At 37.1% G+C, this 17,282-nt stretch overlaps 1 protein-coding gene across 3 annotated transcripts in view; it reads right to left on the bottom strand.

Annotated features, from left to right (window-relative positions):
• The window catches only part of ACER3 (alkaline ceramidase 3), a 159,035-nt gene that overhangs the window by 5,624 nt on the left and 136,129 nt on the right, over positions 1 to 17,282 (bottom strand). For all 3 annotated transcript variants that reach the window (XM_041729977.1, XM_041729978.1, XM_041729979.1), the window contains 2 exons: positions 8,982 to 9,083; positions 6,036 to 6,140 (listed from right to left, as the gene is read on the bottom strand). In XM_041729977.1, the coding sequence (XP_041585911.1) occupies positions 6,036 to 6,140; positions 8,982 to 9,083 (207 nt within the window). The remainder of the gene's footprint in view (positions 1 to 6,035; positions 6,141 to 8,981; positions 9,084 to 17,282) is intronic.

Here is a 17,282-nt window from a genome sequence, read left to right as displayed (position 1 = left end):
CTCAACAAGATACTAGCCAATAGGATCCAACAACACATTAAGAAAATTATTCACCATGACCAAGTAGGATTTATCCCCGGGACACAAGGCTGGTTCAACACTCGTAAAACCATCAATGTGATTCATCATATCAGCAAGAGAAAAACCAAGAACCATATGATCCTCTCATTAGATGCAGAGAAAGCATTTGACAAAATACAGCATCCATTCCTGATCAAAACCCTTCAGAGTGTTGGGATAGAGGGAACTTTCCTCGACATCTTAAAAGCCATTTACGAAAAGCCCACAGCAAATATCATTCTCAATGGGGAAGCACTGGGAGCCTTTCCCCTAAGATCAGGAACAAGACAGGGATGTCCACTCTCACCACTGCTGTTCAACATAGTACTGGAAGTCCTCGCCTCAGCAATCAGACAACAAAAAGACATTAAAGGCATTCAAATTGGCAAAGAAGAAGTCAAACTCTCCCTCTTCGCCGATAACATGATACTCTACATAGAAAACCCAAAAGCCTCCACCCCAAGATTGCTAGAACTCATACAGCAATTTGGTAGCGTGGCAGGATACAAAATCAATGCCCAGAAATCAATGGCATTTCTATACACTAACAATGAGACTGAAGAAAGAGAAATTAAGGAGTCAATCCCATTTACAATTGCACCCAAAAGCATAAGATACCTAGGAATAAACCTAACCAAAGAGGCAAAAGATCTATACCCTAAAAACTATAGAACACTTCTGAAAGAAATTGAGGAAGACACAAAGAGATGGAAAAATATTCCATGCTCATGGATTGGCAGAATTAATATTGTAAAAATGTCAATGTTACCCAGGGCAATTTACACGTTTAATGCAATCCCTATCAAAATACCATGGACTTTCTTCAGAGAGTTAGAACAAATTATTTCAAGATTTGTGTGGAATCAGAAAAGACCCCGAATAGCCAGGGGAATTTTAAAAAAGAAAACCATACCTGGGGGCATCACAATGCCAGATTTCAGGTTGTACTACAAAGCTGTGGTCATCAAGACAGTGTGGTACTGGCACAAAAACAGACACATAGATCAATGGAACAGAATAGAGAACCCAGAAGTGGACCCTGAAATGTATGGTCATCTAATATTCGATAAAGGAGGAAAGACTATCCATTGGAAGAAAGACAGTCTCTTCAATAAATGGTGCTGGGAAAATTGGACATCCACCTGCAGAAGAATGAAACTGGACCACTCTCTTTCACCATACACAAAGATAAACTCAAAATGGATGAGAGATCTAAATGTGAGACAAGAGTCCATCAAAATCATAGAAGAGAACACAGGCAACACCCTTTTTGAACTCGGCCACAGTAACTTCTTGCAAGATACATCCACAAAGGGAAAAGAAGCAAAAGCAAAAATAACTATTGGGACTTCATCAAGATAAGAAGCTTTTGCACAGCAAAGGATACAGTCAACAAAACTAAAAGACAACCTACAGAATGGGAGAAGATATTTGCAAATGACATATCAGATAAAGGGCTAGTTTCCAAAATCTATAAAGAACTTATTAAACTCAACACCAAACAATCCAGTCATGAAATGAGCAAAAGACATGAAGAGAAATCTCACAGAGGAAGACATGGACATGGCCAACATGCACATGAGAAAATGCTCTGCATCACTTGCCATCAGGGAAATACAAATCAAAACCACAATGAGATATCACCTCACACCAGTGAGAATGGGGAAAATTAACAAGGCAGGAAACAACAAATGTTGGAGAGGATGCGGAGAAAAGGGAACCCTCTTACACTGTTGGTGGGAATGTGAACTGGTGCAGCCACTCTGGAAAACTGTGTGGAGGTTCCTCAAAGAGTTAAAAATAGACCTGCCCTACGACCCAGCAATTGCACTGTTGGGGATTTACCCCAAAGATTCAGATGCAATGAAACGTCAGACACCTGCACCCCGAGGTTTCTAGCAGCAATGGCCACAATAGCCAAACTGTGGAAGGAGCCTCGGTGTCCATCGAAAGATGAATGGATAAAGAAGATGTGGTTTATGTATACAATGGAATATTACTCAGCCATTAGAAACGACAAATACCCACCATTTGCTTCAACGTGGATGGAACTGGAGGGTATTATGCTGAGTGAAATAAGTCAATCGGAGAAGGACAAACAGTGTATGTTCTCATTCATTTGGGGAATATAAATAATAGTGAAAGGGAATATAAAGGAAGGGAAAAGAAATGTTGGGAAATATCAGGAAGGGAGACAGAACATAAAGACTCCTAACTCTGGGAAACGAACTAGGGGTGGTGGAAGGGGAAGAGGGCAGGTGTTGGAGGGGAATGGGTGACGGGCACTGAGGTGGACACTTGACGGGATGAGCACTGGGTGTTTTTCTGTATGTTGGTAAATTGAACACCAATAAAAATTAATTAAAAAAAAAAGACTATTACACAGTTATATAGTGATGGAGCAAAGCTCCAAGCTCAGATATTTTTGCTTCACTGTGTTAACTCTTTGTTTGAAACAAACATTTGTACAGTATTTAAGTCTTAAAGGGCACATGTGTTATTTTATTAAATTCTCTAATCATCCCTCTGAAATATTATTTGCATGCTTCATTCAGTGAGATACTCAAAGAATCAAAATTTCCATAACTGAAGCTTAAATACCCAAGCTTCTTTTATTTTTAGTTTTTTAGGATGAAATGTGTCTAAAATATATTCTATCTTCCCTGCCTTCTTAAAAAAATCAGAATAAATAGAAAACAAAACAAAAAAAAACCTACCACCAAATACAGTCAAATGCTTCATTTTTTTCTGTATTCACTTTAGCCTTTGTCCCCATACAAATTAGTTTTTACAGTGTTAATAATTACCTGTGTATGATTTTCATCTGTTTCACTTAAAAATCCAAATAATCCAAAACCTTTCTATATAGCTATAAAATTTTCACATTTATAAATGGCTGAATAAAAGGTATACTATAATTTACTTTATAATTCTACCCTCTTGGTCAGTTTATTTTTCTTCTATTATTATTGTTGCTATGCTAATTAAGTAACACTGTAATAAAAATATTTGAGTTTACACACACATTTTCATTTTTCTGGTTACTTCTTTAGGATAAATCCAAGGAATATAATAACTGGGATAAAAATATAAATATTTTATTTTCACAAACACATTTGGTATTGAACTCTTTCCAAATGAGTTACATCAATTTACACTAACAAGTAATGTGTGATCATACTATTTCACTGCAACTAAAGAATATAGAAGGAAATTTCAAAATACTATAAAGCTCATTTAATGGATATAAAAAAATCTCAATTGTTTCATTTTATTTTATTTATTTATTATTTTTTAAAAAAGATTTTATTTATTTATTCATGAGAGACACACAGAGAGAGAGGCAGAGACACAGGCAGAGGGAGAAGCAGGCTCCATGCAGAGAGCCTGACATGGGACTCGATCCCAGGTCTCCAGGATCTCCGGGTCTCCTGAACTGAAGGCGGCGCTAAACCACTGAGCCACCCGGGCTGCCCTCAATTGTTTTATTTAAACATTTTAAAAAAATAAGTAGTATAATCATCTGGTAAAAGTTTGAAGAGTATGAAAGAGTACACAGGAAAAAAGTCTGTCTCCTACTTGGTACCTTCAGCCCAGAGGTAACTGCTGGTACTTACCAGTTACCATATACCCTTACAAAGACAATTATGTATTCATGAGTATTAATTACTCATTTAGCCCTGTTTTTCACAAAAATGGATATCCTATGGTTTTAGAAGGCATTTTGATTACGAGTTAGATGATCAGTTTTCTATTTGCTTATTTGCACTAAATATCTCAACCCCCACCCCCACCCCTGCCACCATCGGGAGGCTTGACCTTCCCCTCTCCTTTCTTTATGTTTTTTTTTTAAGATTTATTTATTTATTTATTTGTTTATGATAGACATAGAGAGAGAGAGGGAGGCAGAGACACAGGAGGAGGGAGAAGCAGGTTCCATGCCAGCAGCCCGACGTGGGACTTGATCCCAGGACTCCAGGATCACACCCTGGGCCAAAGGCAGGTGCTAACCCCCCCGAGCCACCCAGGGATCTCCCTTCTTTATGTTTTTAATATAAAAAAAGTTTCAAACTTCTAGGAAAGTTGCAAGATTGGTATGAATTCCTGTATTCTTGTCTCCCAGATGCTAAATTGTTATCATTTAAATATGTTTTTTTTAAAGATTTACATTTTTAAAAAAGATTTATTCATTCATTCATAAGAGACACACAGAGAGAGAGGCAGAGACATAGGCAGAGGGAGAAGGAGGCTCCACGCAGGCAGTCCGATATGGGACTGATCCCGGGACTCCAGGATTTAGAATCCACGCTCTAAGCCGAAGGCAGATGCTTAACTGCTAAGTCACGTAGGCTTAGCACTAATACCTTTTTAAAAAAAGATTTTATTTATTTATTTATTTACTTATTTATTTGAGAGAGAGAAAGAGAGAGAGAGAGAGAGAGAGAGAGAGAGAGAGAGAGAGAGAGAGAGGAGTGGGGGGAGGGGCATAGGGAGAGGGAGAGCAACAAGCAGACTCTCCAGTCATGGGGGAGCCTGACTCCGGGCTCAATCACAGTACCCTGAGATCATGACCTGAGACAAAGTCAGACACTTAACCGACTGAGCCACCCAGGTACCCCTAACAGTTTAAATTCCATTCTAACCCCCTCAAGAATCTGTTTAACTTTCTTTTTTTTCCATACTTGCAAATCCCTTCTGAGACAGTGGAGAAATCAGGCTTTTATTATCCCCAGTATATTTATTTATTGTTTAATCAAATAATTTACTTCTTCAGTGTGACCCATTTCTGACTTCTGGCTATCTCTTCCACCTACCCTGTCACATCTCTTTCTTTAATCGCTCTGCTTCCTTGCAGTGCACAGCAGCCACTTTCTCACCACCACCAGATTTTCTTGGAAGCTCAGCATCCTGCTACCACTGAGCTCCTTTCTTTATTCCTCACTGAATGCTGTCACTTTGGCACAGCACCTCTTCCCCCTCATTACCCTCTTCCCTGAAGGCTTTCCATACCAGCAGGAGAGAAGGAGAAGGTGAAAGGGAAATGTAAAGGGGAAGGTGAAAAAGGAAAGGGGAAAGTGGGAACCCTAGTCTTTTAAAATAGAATATGATGAGTATGCTTTCACCTCTTCTTATTCATTATTGAAATTTACTACTGTATTGTATTACACTTCAGTAATGTTCTCAGGACTACTTGGGCACTGTTAAGGTACTAGGTTTGTAATTTTCAGACTCATTTTACAGTTATTCTTGTTTCTCCTTTCCTGTCATTTGTTAATTTCCTCAAACATTTCCTATCCCTTCCCTTTTATTTTTTTTTAAAGATTTTATTTATTTATTCATGAGAGAGAGGGGGGAGGGGAAAGGCAGAGACACAGGCAGAGGGAGAAGCAGGCTCCATGCAGGGAGCCCAATGTGGGACTTGATCCCCAGACCAGGAATCACGCCCTGAGCTGAAGGCAGATGCTCAACTGCTGAGCCACCCAGGCATCCTTGGAGGTATTATTTGAATAATGTGATCATAGATGATTCTAATTTCATTTTTGTTGTAAATGACTGACCTCTAACAGAGACAGACTCCAAAAGACTCTTTAGCAGGGAAACTGGGGACTTCTGATACTCATGCTTTCCCAGTCTGCTACTCAGAGGATCTGACTGTTTATTTCCCTCTAAATTTGTTCTCTATAAACAAAGATATGTTGATAAACACGAAATGGAAATGTTTATATCCTACTTGCTCTAAAAAGGAGATGGACAACTATTTAAAATGTAGATCATATGTCAGTACAACTAATTCATGTTAGAAAACTAAGCTTCAGAGAGGGTAGGGACTTACTTAAGGTCACCTAGTGGCAGAGGCAAAGCTAAAGCATTAAATCCTGATTTTGTCTCTGGCATTTTATATTTACACCATCCTATTTGAAGGGTAAAGGAAAAAAATACTTCAATACCATGCTAAAAAAGTATCTAATTCCTACCTGAAAAGGATGTGAAGATATGAACCAAGGCCAGTTAAAATATGCCACCATGCATGAAATTGTGTGGCAACACCTATGATAGGTGGCATCTTCTTTCGAAAGTTCCTGTGTGAAGAGGGAGAAAGAAATCACCAGGTTATTATCAGTTTTTTAATATTTAGCAACTAATGCTGACAAGCCTTTGAACACTTTGAAGTGTTACTCTCAGACATGGAAATTATTTAATTTCCTTAAGTCTGCTGTAGTCTGCATACTGTTTTCCAAAGTGTATTCTGAGGAATAGTGTTCCTAGCAGAAGTTTCATGAAGAAATGACCCCGTGTTCAAAAAAATAGGAAATAGTAATAGTTTATTGCCCCCTTGCAGACTGCAATGTCTATTAACAGAATGAAGGCTGTGAGAAGTCCTATCATAACTACAAGAGTTATTTTCATTTTTTTCAGGTAATGTACTAATGCACAAAACCCTTCCTTCAAGTAATATCTTAAGAATACTTTATGGAACAAGTGTTCCCTAGAATACAATTTGGGAAACATTGGTCTACTTAGCTATTCACTCAAGAAACCAGACACATGCTTTTCCTTGCCCTACATACAACCATCATCTTAGATAAGCACCATACAGTCTACAAAGTACTTTTGTAAATCTTATTTCACTTCATAGTGAGTCTTTGAGGTAGCTATTATTAGCTTTGCTTTACAGATGAGGAACCTAAAATTCAGAGACCAAGTTGCCCAAGTCACTTAGCTAAGTGGCACAGCTGAGTCTCAAATTTTATATTTTTTGATTGTGTACCATATTAATATTCTCATTTATTAGAAGAGAAAAAATCAATGTAAAACTATTTTTCTAGATATCCCATAAATTTTTGAGACAATTACCATCTCTAAGAATCTACTTTATTTCTTAGTGGCTCTCATTCAGAGGATGATGACTTATCTCAGCAATGTAAATGCTCTGTCCAATGGGGCTTGTGATCGGTAATACTGATTCAGAACCATTCATTGAGAATTCAGATTTTTTTTTTTAAAGATTTTATTTAGTTATTCATAAGAGACACACACACACACACAGAGGCAGAGACACAGGCAGAGGGAGAAGCAGGCTCCATGCAGGGAGCCTGACACGGGACTCAATCCCAGGTCTCCAGGATCAGGCTCTGGGCTAAACCGCTGAGCCACCCGGGCTGCTGGAGAATTTAGATTTCTAAGCAAGATACATTACTTGTCTGTTGGTGTACATTTAAAATACACATTTACTTATTTAATTTTTTATTACAGAAAATTTCAAACGTGTGCAATGTGGGCAAAATAATAATGTACCCATTATCCAGCTTAACAATTATCACTTACAGCCTATCATCTAAACTCTCATGTACTTCTCCCCTTCCATATTTTGAAATAAATCCCAGATATTGTAGCATTTTTAATTCTAAATATTTCAACATGTGTCTCTAAAAGTTTAAAACCTCTTTAAAGGGGTGCCTGGGTGGTACAGTTGAGCAACCAATTTGGTTTCTGCTCAGGTCATGATCTCGGGGTCATGATCTCAGGGTCACAAGATCAAACCCCAAGCTGGGCTCTGGGCTCAGCATAAGTCTGCTTGAGATTCTCACTCCCTTTCCCTCTGCCCATCTTGTTTGTGTGCTCTAATAAATAAATCTTTAAAAAAAAAAACCCAACTCTTTAAAATATAACCATACCATTTTCACATATAAAAGATTAACGATAATCCCTTAATATCACCAAATATTCAATTACTGATCAAAATTTTAATTAATTGTCTCATAAGTTTAAAAGATTTTTGCAGTTTGTTTGCTTGAATCAGAATTAAAAGAAAATCAACACATTGCATTTGGTTGATACTATGTATCTGTTAAGTCTCTAATTTTTAAAAAATATTTTATTTATTGAGAGAGAGTATGCCCACAGGGGGAGGGAGGGGCAGAGGGAGAGGGAGTGATAAAATCCTAAGCAGACTCAGAGCTTGACTTGGGGCTTTATCTCACCACCCAGCAATCAGGACCTGAGCCCAAATCAAGAGTCAGGCACTTAACTGACTGAGCCACCTAGGAGCCCCTTAAGTCTCTTTTAATCTGTACATTCCTGTTCCGTGTTTTATCCCCTCTGCAATTTATGCTGAAGAGACCAGGTCATTCATTCATCTGTAGATTTCCCACAGTCTAAATTTTGCTGATTGCCTCTCTCTAGTGCTTTTCTGTTTATACAAAACTTTAGAGCATAGAATTTTGAGTTGGAAGGACCCACTAGTTTAATCTCTTTAACATGTTCATGTAATGGAAATTGAGGTCCAAAAAGATATTTATCTTTGTGACAGACTAAAGTCCAGAGACCCAAATTCAAACTCTAGTCAATACATAATTGCTGACAGATGGTAAAAGGAACATATGTCTTTCTTAGAAAATAACATTAAGTATATTAAAGTACAAAATTAGGGCAGCCTGGGTGGCTCAGTGGATTAGCACCTGCCTTTGGCCCAGGGCGTAATCCTGGGGACGTGGGATTGAGTCCCATATCGGGCTCCCTGCATGGAGCCTGCTTCTCCCTCTCCCTGTGTCTCTGCCTCTCTCTCTGTGTCTCTCATGAATGAATAAATATGATCTTAAAAATTATATACATGTATCTCACATGCTTCTTATAAATCATTTCTTCAACACAGCAGATTAGGCAGCTTTCAGATGCCTAACTAGTATCTGATCAACTCTACAAATCCCTACAGATACTACAAAATAGTCTTTGGTCCAAATTTTTAGGTTAATTAAACAAGTATTCTCAGAATTTAACTTTATTGTGCTGTACATACTTTTTTAACTTCAACAATGGCAAAAATTCACATCATGGCACTACTAATTCTATATGCTTATGAAATTCTCTGCTAAATAGATTGCTTCCAAAAATATTTCTCAAAGATTGAAAATAAATCTTACCTCAGTGAATCACAAAAGATGTTATCTATGTTCCATAATAGAAATCCCAATAAAAATATACCCAAGGATGTATAACCAAGTCCTCTGAGCCATGGATAAACCCTGTGGGAAAAAAAGGGAAAGCAAAATGAAATTTTGTTAAGTCAAGTCATGATCAGAGCTTGAAGCTATTGCTTTCATGAGAAGGAAAGGTTTTCGTTAGTATTAAAAGCAAACCTATTTATTAAATTCTCAAAAAAAATCTCTAATACATTTGCCTATTACATTTAGCCATTAAAAATGAGAAAGAATATGCCATTAAGACTTTGGTAAGTGTTTTAAGAAAGTAATCTGAAGGTCCTCAATAACTTTATCAGTTCCCTGGAAGAGGGAGGGGAGTGCTGGAACGGAATTAACATTGACTGAGTCACCTGCTCTGTGTTAGGCAGGCACCACGGTAATTAGATACACAAGCAAATGAATAAAATCTTCAAATAAACCCTAAATAATACCTATTATTCTTTGCACTTCACTAATGAGAAAACTGAAGCTTGGTGAGTTACTCAAAACAAGAACATTGGCTTATATATTCTTATAGCTTCAATGTATCATTGCCTTAGATTAAACTGGATATATTTCAAGTGTATATCTGATCAGTACATTTGTATATATCCATGAAACACTACAATCAAGATAATAAACATATCCATCATTTCTAAAAGCTTAGTTTGCATTTTTTAGAATGTTATATAAATGAAGTAACACAACATATCCTCTTCATGGTATGGCTTCCTTCACTTGGCATAATTATTTTAAAATTCATCCATGTTGTTATGTGTACTGATACTTCATTTCCTTTAATTGCTGAGTAGTATTCCATTATATGGATATACCACAATTTGTTTATCTGTCCAAATGTTGGTAGATATTTATGTTGTTTCCAGATTTTTTGATAACAAATAAAACACCTATGAACACTGATAAGATTATGAGGGGTAGGGGAAGGAAGGGCAGAGGGAGAGGGAGAAGCAGGCTCCCCAATGAGCAGGGAGCCCAACTTGGGGCTTGATCCTAGGACCTGGAGATCATGACCTGAGCCAAAGATGCTTAACCAATGGAGCCACCCAGGTACCCCTCTATGAGTGTTTTTTGTTTTATATCCTCACCAACACTTGGTATAACATGGGTTTTTGTTTGTTTGTTTTGTTTTCATTTTAGTTGTTCCTCATGTTAGTGATCTCATTGTGGTTTTAATATGCATTTCTCTAATGACTAATATTATAGAATATCTTCTCATGTGCTATTTGCCATCCATGTACCTTCTTTGATACAGTGTTTGTTCACTCTTTGCCTGTTTAAAAAGTTTGTTTGCCTTATTAAGTTGTAAGAGTTCTTTACATATTCTAAACATTAATTTTTTAAGATGATACTTTTTCTATTCATGAGAGACACAGAGAGAGAAGTAGAAACATAGGCAGAGGGAGAAGCAGGCTTCCTATGGGGAACCTGATGAGAGACTTGATCCCAGGACCCCAGGATCATGATCTGGGCCAAAGGCAGACGCTCAACCACTGACACACCCAGGTGCTCCTATCCTAAACATTTAAGTCCTTTGCTGGATATATACTTGTATTTTCTCCAAGCCTGTGATTTGGCTTTCACTTTAACAATGTCTTTTGAAGAACAAAAATTTGTTATTTTGATAAAGTTTATCAATTTTTCACTACAGTTTGTATTTTTTGTATCCTATTTAATAACTTTGCCTAGCCGAAGGCTGCAAAGACTTCTACAGTTTCCTCTAAAAGTTTTATAATTTTAGCTTTTATATTTAGGGATGATTCAATTCTCATAATCTTTGTAATGGCATTAAATTTTATAATGGCATGAGTTTAAGTTCATTTTATTTTTTATTTTTTTCAAAGATTTTATTTATTTTTCATGAGAGACAGAGAAAGAGGCAGAGACACAGGCAGAGGGAGAAGCAGACTCTCCGCAGGAGCCCAATGTGGGGTTCGATCCCAGACCCCAGGATCACGACCTGAGTCAAAGGCAGATGCTCAACCACTGAGCCACCCAGGCGTCCCTTAAGTTCATTTTATTTTTATTTAGGTTTTTTTAAAAGATTTTATTTATTCATGAGAGACACACAGAGAGAGAGGCAGACACACAGGTAGAGGGAGAAGCAGGCTCCATGCAGGATGCCCGATGTGGGACTCAATCCCAGGTCTCCAGGATCATGCCCTGGGCTGAAGGTGGCGCTAAACTGCTGAGCCACCTGGGCTGCCCTGTTAAGTTCATTTTAAAAATAAGAATATCTAGTTGTTTCAGCATAATTTACTGAAAAGAATATCCTTTCCCCCACACAATTACCTTTGAAAATGTTTACTTAACATCAGGTCAGTATGGATGAGTGGTCTACTTTTGGATGTTTTATTGATCTATAATTCACTCTTACCACTAATACCACATTGTCTTGATTAGTGTAGCACAGAGCATATCAAGGAGTGTAAGTCCTCTAACTTTGTCATTTTTTAAAGATTTATTTATTTGAGATAGGGAGAGAGGGAGGGAGAGAGAAAGAGAAAAAGAGAGAGCAAGCATGCATGCACACATGAGCTGGGGAGAGGGGCAGACGGAGAGGGAGAAGCAGGCTCCCCACTGAGCAGGAGCCTGATGCCCAAGACCCAGGATCATGACCTAAGCCAAAGGCAGACACCTAACTGATTGAGCCACCCACATGCCCCCATCATTCTTTTTAAAAACTGTTTTAGTTCTTCTGGATCCTTTGCATTCCCCTGTAAATTTCAGAATCATTTTCTCAATTTTTACCAAAAAATCTGCAGAGATTTTGAGTGTGATTGAGTTAAACATACATATAGGTCAGTTGGGGAGAACTGACATCTTAACAATATTGAGTTTTCTAATCCACGAATGTGGTACATCTATCCATTGATTTAGGTCTTCTTTGATTTTTCTCAGCAAAAAAACTGTCCATCATAGTTTCCCAAATGCAGGTCTTACATACAGTTGCTAAATGTAATCCTTAATCTGATGTTTTTTGGTGCTCCTAGAAATTGTACTTTTGAAATTTAAATTGTTCACTGCTAATGTACAGAAATATGATTTCTGAATATCACCTGAATTTCATGAACTTGCTGAATTCCAACTTACTGCTTCTAGTGGTTTTTTGGTACATGTCCTATGACGTTTTACATATATGTGATTTGCAAATACTATAATGGATATGCCTTCAACTAGTATAATCTTGAATAGAAATGATGATAATATATATTTTTGTTTTATTCATTTTAAAGATAATTTTTTTAAACATTTCATGACTACATATGTCAAATACTGTAGAGTTTACAGGTTAAAAAGTTCCCTTCTATTACTAATTTGCAAAGCGTTTTATTTTGTTTTTAGTTTATAAATAGCTGTTGAATTTTATAGAATGCTTTTTCTAAATCTACTATCTTCATGTACTTTTTCTCCTTTATTTTTTAATATGGTGAATGACAAGAATGAATTTTCTCAAATATTTTAACTAAAAGTATTTCTATATATATGAATAAAAAAGACAATCTAAAAACCATCAGGAAAGCACAAACCTGGCTGTGTGTGGAAAAAGCATTATTGCCACTGTTTGATGAAGGTTCTCAGAGAAGATTAGCTTACGAGAGTCATAGTCTATCTTCAGCTTTTCAGAGCTTATCATAACCCCACTTAGGAGAGGCAAGAATGAGTTCCAGGAAACACAGGGCTCAATACAGTGAAGTCATCTGGCAAGGTTGTAGGGTGGGCCAGATGCTGAGAAGTGACAGAAGATGATGAGTGGGGGTAGGGTACTCTCTATTTTCTGCTTCTAAACTTACTTACCAGGGCCAATCTTCAGCTCTCAGCAGTTCAAAGCAAAATTCTTCTGTAGGGTGAAATGAATGTCTTTGGTTATCCAGGCAGCAGGGTACACAGAAGAGAGCAAGAATTTTATCAGCAAATGATCCCTACAAGCTAAGTACAGACAAGACTCTGGGGGCAGACTAGACTACGCGTTATTATCAGTTATGTGAATGTATAATACAGAAGACCTTCAACATATCTGTGTTGGAAGTCACATTGCTTCATTCTGGACTGCTTTCCTGAGTAGTGCATAGCTATTATCTGAGAAATCCCTTCCCTTCCTCTTCACCTTGAGAACTGTCTTCACCTCTTTCGACGCTGGATTTCCTCATGTCTTCTCTTTTTTAAGTTTACTCTCTCATTATGATCAAATACATCCCTCAGTAGGTTTCTGAGTAATAGTTCATGGGCTATAAGTTTTTGTGAGAACTCAAATATATGAGTTGGCAGTTTGGCTAGCTATAGGATTCTAGATTAAAATTCTGTAATTCTAGCTGCCAGTTTTGTTTTGATAAGCCTCAAACCTGATCCTTTGTATGTATATCTGCCTTCTAATTCTACAAACTTATGGAATCCTAGTCAAGAATTCTGAAACTGGCATGGGTCTATTTCTACCCATTGTGTTGAATAGCCAGTGGGTTCTTTCAATGTAATAGTTTTTGTCTTTCAATTATAGGCTATTTTCTTAAATAATTTTGGTAATGATTCCTTCCCTTCCATTTTATCTGCATTGTCCCCTCCCCCTTTTTTTATGTTGGTTCTTGTATCTGGCCCAGTAATATTTCTATTGAATCTCTTCTCCATTTCTTTTGTAATACCCTGATGGCATCCAGGGATGTGTATGTGTGTGTGTGTGTGTGTGTGTGTGTGTGCGTATGTGTGTGTGTGCCTGTCTTTGCTTCTGCCTTTTCTGCTGTGAAGCCCAGAGACTTCTCCATAGCAGTGGTGATGAGTGGTCCCAACGGTCCTGAGGCCTTGTGCTGTCTTGTTTACTCTGGACCATACCATGGATTTAGTGCCTTTTCTGCGCTGTGGTAGAGACTCTTACTGGTGGATGGGGGATGATGGACTATAAATGCAATCCCAATGTGTGTTCAGAAGAAGGAATTTCAGTGGCTTTTTTAACTGTACATTTCAAATCCTTCACTTCAGTTTTTCATTTTATCATATCTTTAGTACCTTTTGGTGGGGGGAAGGGATTCTCTAAACATTCTTTTTTTATTGCATCATACTCTTGATTCATAGATATAGTATATTTCTAGGAATATGAATGGATTAATGATATTTATTGTTTTGTCATTTTTGAAGTTTTCTTCTTCATTCATAAGCTGTTTCGTCTAAGCTGACTTTCTTCCCTTGTTTTGGCCTCTATCTTTCATATTGAATGCATTCATCATGTCTGGCACTCTCTCCTCATTAAAGGTGACCACATGCTCTAAGCATATGATTGAGGCCCTAACACTAGTAACCTTCATTGTAGAGTTATTTTGCTAGGCCAATTGTTAGGGAACTCCCAAATCAGTATCTTTAGGTCCTTTAGGCTTCTCATATTCCCTAAAAGAAGATTCTCTCAATTTTCTCCTTAGAGGTTTTTACATTCAACATTCAAAATGCATAAGGTCACCCAATGTCTGATTTCATCACAGTATTCACATGCTCAGTTGTGTCTGGCAAAACCCAATCTAGAGACATTGTTCACTCTTACTAGAGTGTAAACCTACAGGTTCCTGCAGTTGTTCAGTGGTATGGAGTAAGTGAGAATATGTAAGCATTTAATAGCTTCTTAAGACTTTTAACCAGTCTTCTTTAAGACCCCTCTTCCAACTGCGTTTCCAAACTTCTGTTGCTGCTAATGCTTGATACTCAATACTTGAGAAAATTCTGATGTAAACTGGAGGTTCTTTGTTTAAAATCTGGCTTTCTTGGGTGAGCACTAATCCATCTATCACTAAAATTTATTGAGTCTTCCTGTGGGTTTACGCTTTATAAATAAATTCCTTTGTTGGAGTCTTAGTAGGGTTTCAGAAGGGAGCAAAATTAGATTGAAGATGTTGATCTTCAGTATTACATCTGTTTTCATTAATTTCTGCCCTTTAGTAGTTGCATTCTTCATTTCTGTGTGGATTGATTCTACTGATCTGTTTTCTAATTACTGAAGTTGTATGCTTAGTTCAATATTCTTTAGCTTCTCTACTTCTAATGTAAATATCTAAGGCTACATTTCTCTCTAAGAACCAGTACTTTGTAGTACTTGTAGTACTTACTTAGTACTTTCACTGATTATAAGTATTATATTATTTCTACTTTGATTTCTTTCTTTCTTTTTTCTTTACTTGTATTTCCAAGTGTGGTTTTAAGTTTCCAACTATATGGACTGTTTTGACTAATCCTGTTTTAGCTAATTGTACTATAGTCAGAGAACATGTTATGCTTTAAAGTTTTTTGAACCTTGCTTTAAATGTAATGTCTGGTAGACTTAATAACTACTCCATGCATGCTTGAGAAGACCAAGCATCCTTTAACTTAAATATATTAAATCAATTTGTTATTATATTATTCAAATTTTGTCTGTATCCTTGTTCATATAATTACTGCATTAAAATCTCAGCATGATGGAGCACTGATATACTTTTGTTTGTAATTCTGTCAATTTTTGCTTAAAATTTTCCATACAAGGTTTAGAATTGCCTTTTCTCCCCTGGTAAATCAAATCTCTTAAAAAATCAAAATCTCTTAATCCTAGCGAACACATTTGTTTTAAATAATGCCTTAAAATTTTTTTTGTTATTAAAATGGCTAGTCCAACTTTCTTTTAGTCAGTATTTGTGTGGCACATACTGTTTTTATATCCTTTTATTTTAAAATTATTATGTATTTATGTGGGTTTTTTGAGACTTATCAGGTGAGTTTTATTATCAAATGTAATAATTCTATGAAAACTCTGTAGTATTGTAGTAAGTATTACTTTCTATCTTAAGTCTTTCAGAGCTTTGGGCAGACAGCATTTTATGGCATCAAGTATAAACAACTCTGTTTCTGATCTTAAGTGCCAGTTGTCACTAATTTTCACACAAAATGGTTTTTTGTTTTTTCCTACAGCAGTTAAACGGCCTTTGCTAGTCAGGTGAAGAGAGAATGTCTGGCTCTCCACTCAAGCTGTTAAAGTAATGCAAAGTAAGTGAAAATAATAGCCACATAAATCTGCATGGCATTGCATCCAAGTTAAGGATAATAGCAGTAACTTAAAGCAACGTGCATTTAATTAAGTCCTGTTTTCCTCTTTTGAGTTTCAAAAAGCAGCAGTACTAACTTGCTAGAATGCAACTAACATTGCTCTTCTGTAGCATAAACACAGCTAAATACAGAGTGTTAAACACTGACACTATCGGTACTTGCTCTAACTGCTTTATTAGTGTTTCTTGGTCCAGCATGCTGACTATAATACTATGCTTTTGAAAGTTTTAATCAGGGGCACCTGGGTGGCTCAGTGGTTGAGCATCTGCCTTCAGCTCAGGTCATGATCCCACAGTCCTGGGATGGAGCCCCACACTGGGCTCCCTGCTCACAGGGAGCCTGCTTCTCCCTCTGCCTCTCTCCACTTGCTTACTCTATCAAATAAATAAACTCTTAAAAAAAAAAAAAGTAAGTTTTAATCATTTGACAGTTAAGGCATTAGAGAGAAAGGTTTAAGACTATATATATATATATATTTTTTAAGATTTTATTTATTTATTCATGAGAGACACAGAGAGAGCAGAGACACAGGCAGAGGGAGAAGCAAGTTCCTCGAGGGAAGCCTCATGCAGGACTCGATCCCTGGACCCTGGATCACACCCTAAGCTGAAGGCAGACGCCCAACTGCTGAGCCACCCAGTTGTCCCAAGGCTATAACTTAATATATACAAGCATTCATTTCAATTAGTATATTGCTTTCTATAATACACTGTTGAAATATTCTCATTTTATGATATAAAAAACTATGGAATTTCTTTTATCAAAGTCCAAACCATCAGTAATGGGCAAAGCACAATATAAAATAATATATATAAGCCACAATGTTTAGTTATAGTTTAAACTTGAAATTACTAACTACACATAGCTGCTTCATTTTTGGTTTTGCATTTTGGCTTCTAGTTCATTCCTATTCATAACTGGTACCTGTTGAGAAAAGAGATGCAACTTTTAAGCTATCTATGTTTCTTTTTTTTTTTAATTTTTAAAAGATTTTATTTATTTATTCATGAGACACACACACACACACACACACACACACACACACACACACACAGAGGCAGAGACACAGACAGAGGGAGAAGAAGGCCCTATGCAGGGAGCCTGATGTGAGACTCGATCCTGGGTCTCCAGGATCACGCCCTGGGCTGAAGGTGGCACTAAACCACTGGGCCACCAGAGCTGCCTGTTATC

This window comes from Vulpes lagopus, chromosome 15 (assembly GCF_018345385.1).
Source record: "Vulpes lagopus strain Blue_001 chromosome 15, ASM1834538v1, whole genome shotgun sequence".
Lineage (NCBI taxonomy): Eukaryota > Metazoa > Chordata > Mammalia > Carnivora > Canidae > Vulpes > Vulpes lagopus.
The sequence above is the reverse complement of the archived record's forward strand: the minus strand, read 5'-3'. Positions and strand labels throughout refer to the sequence as shown.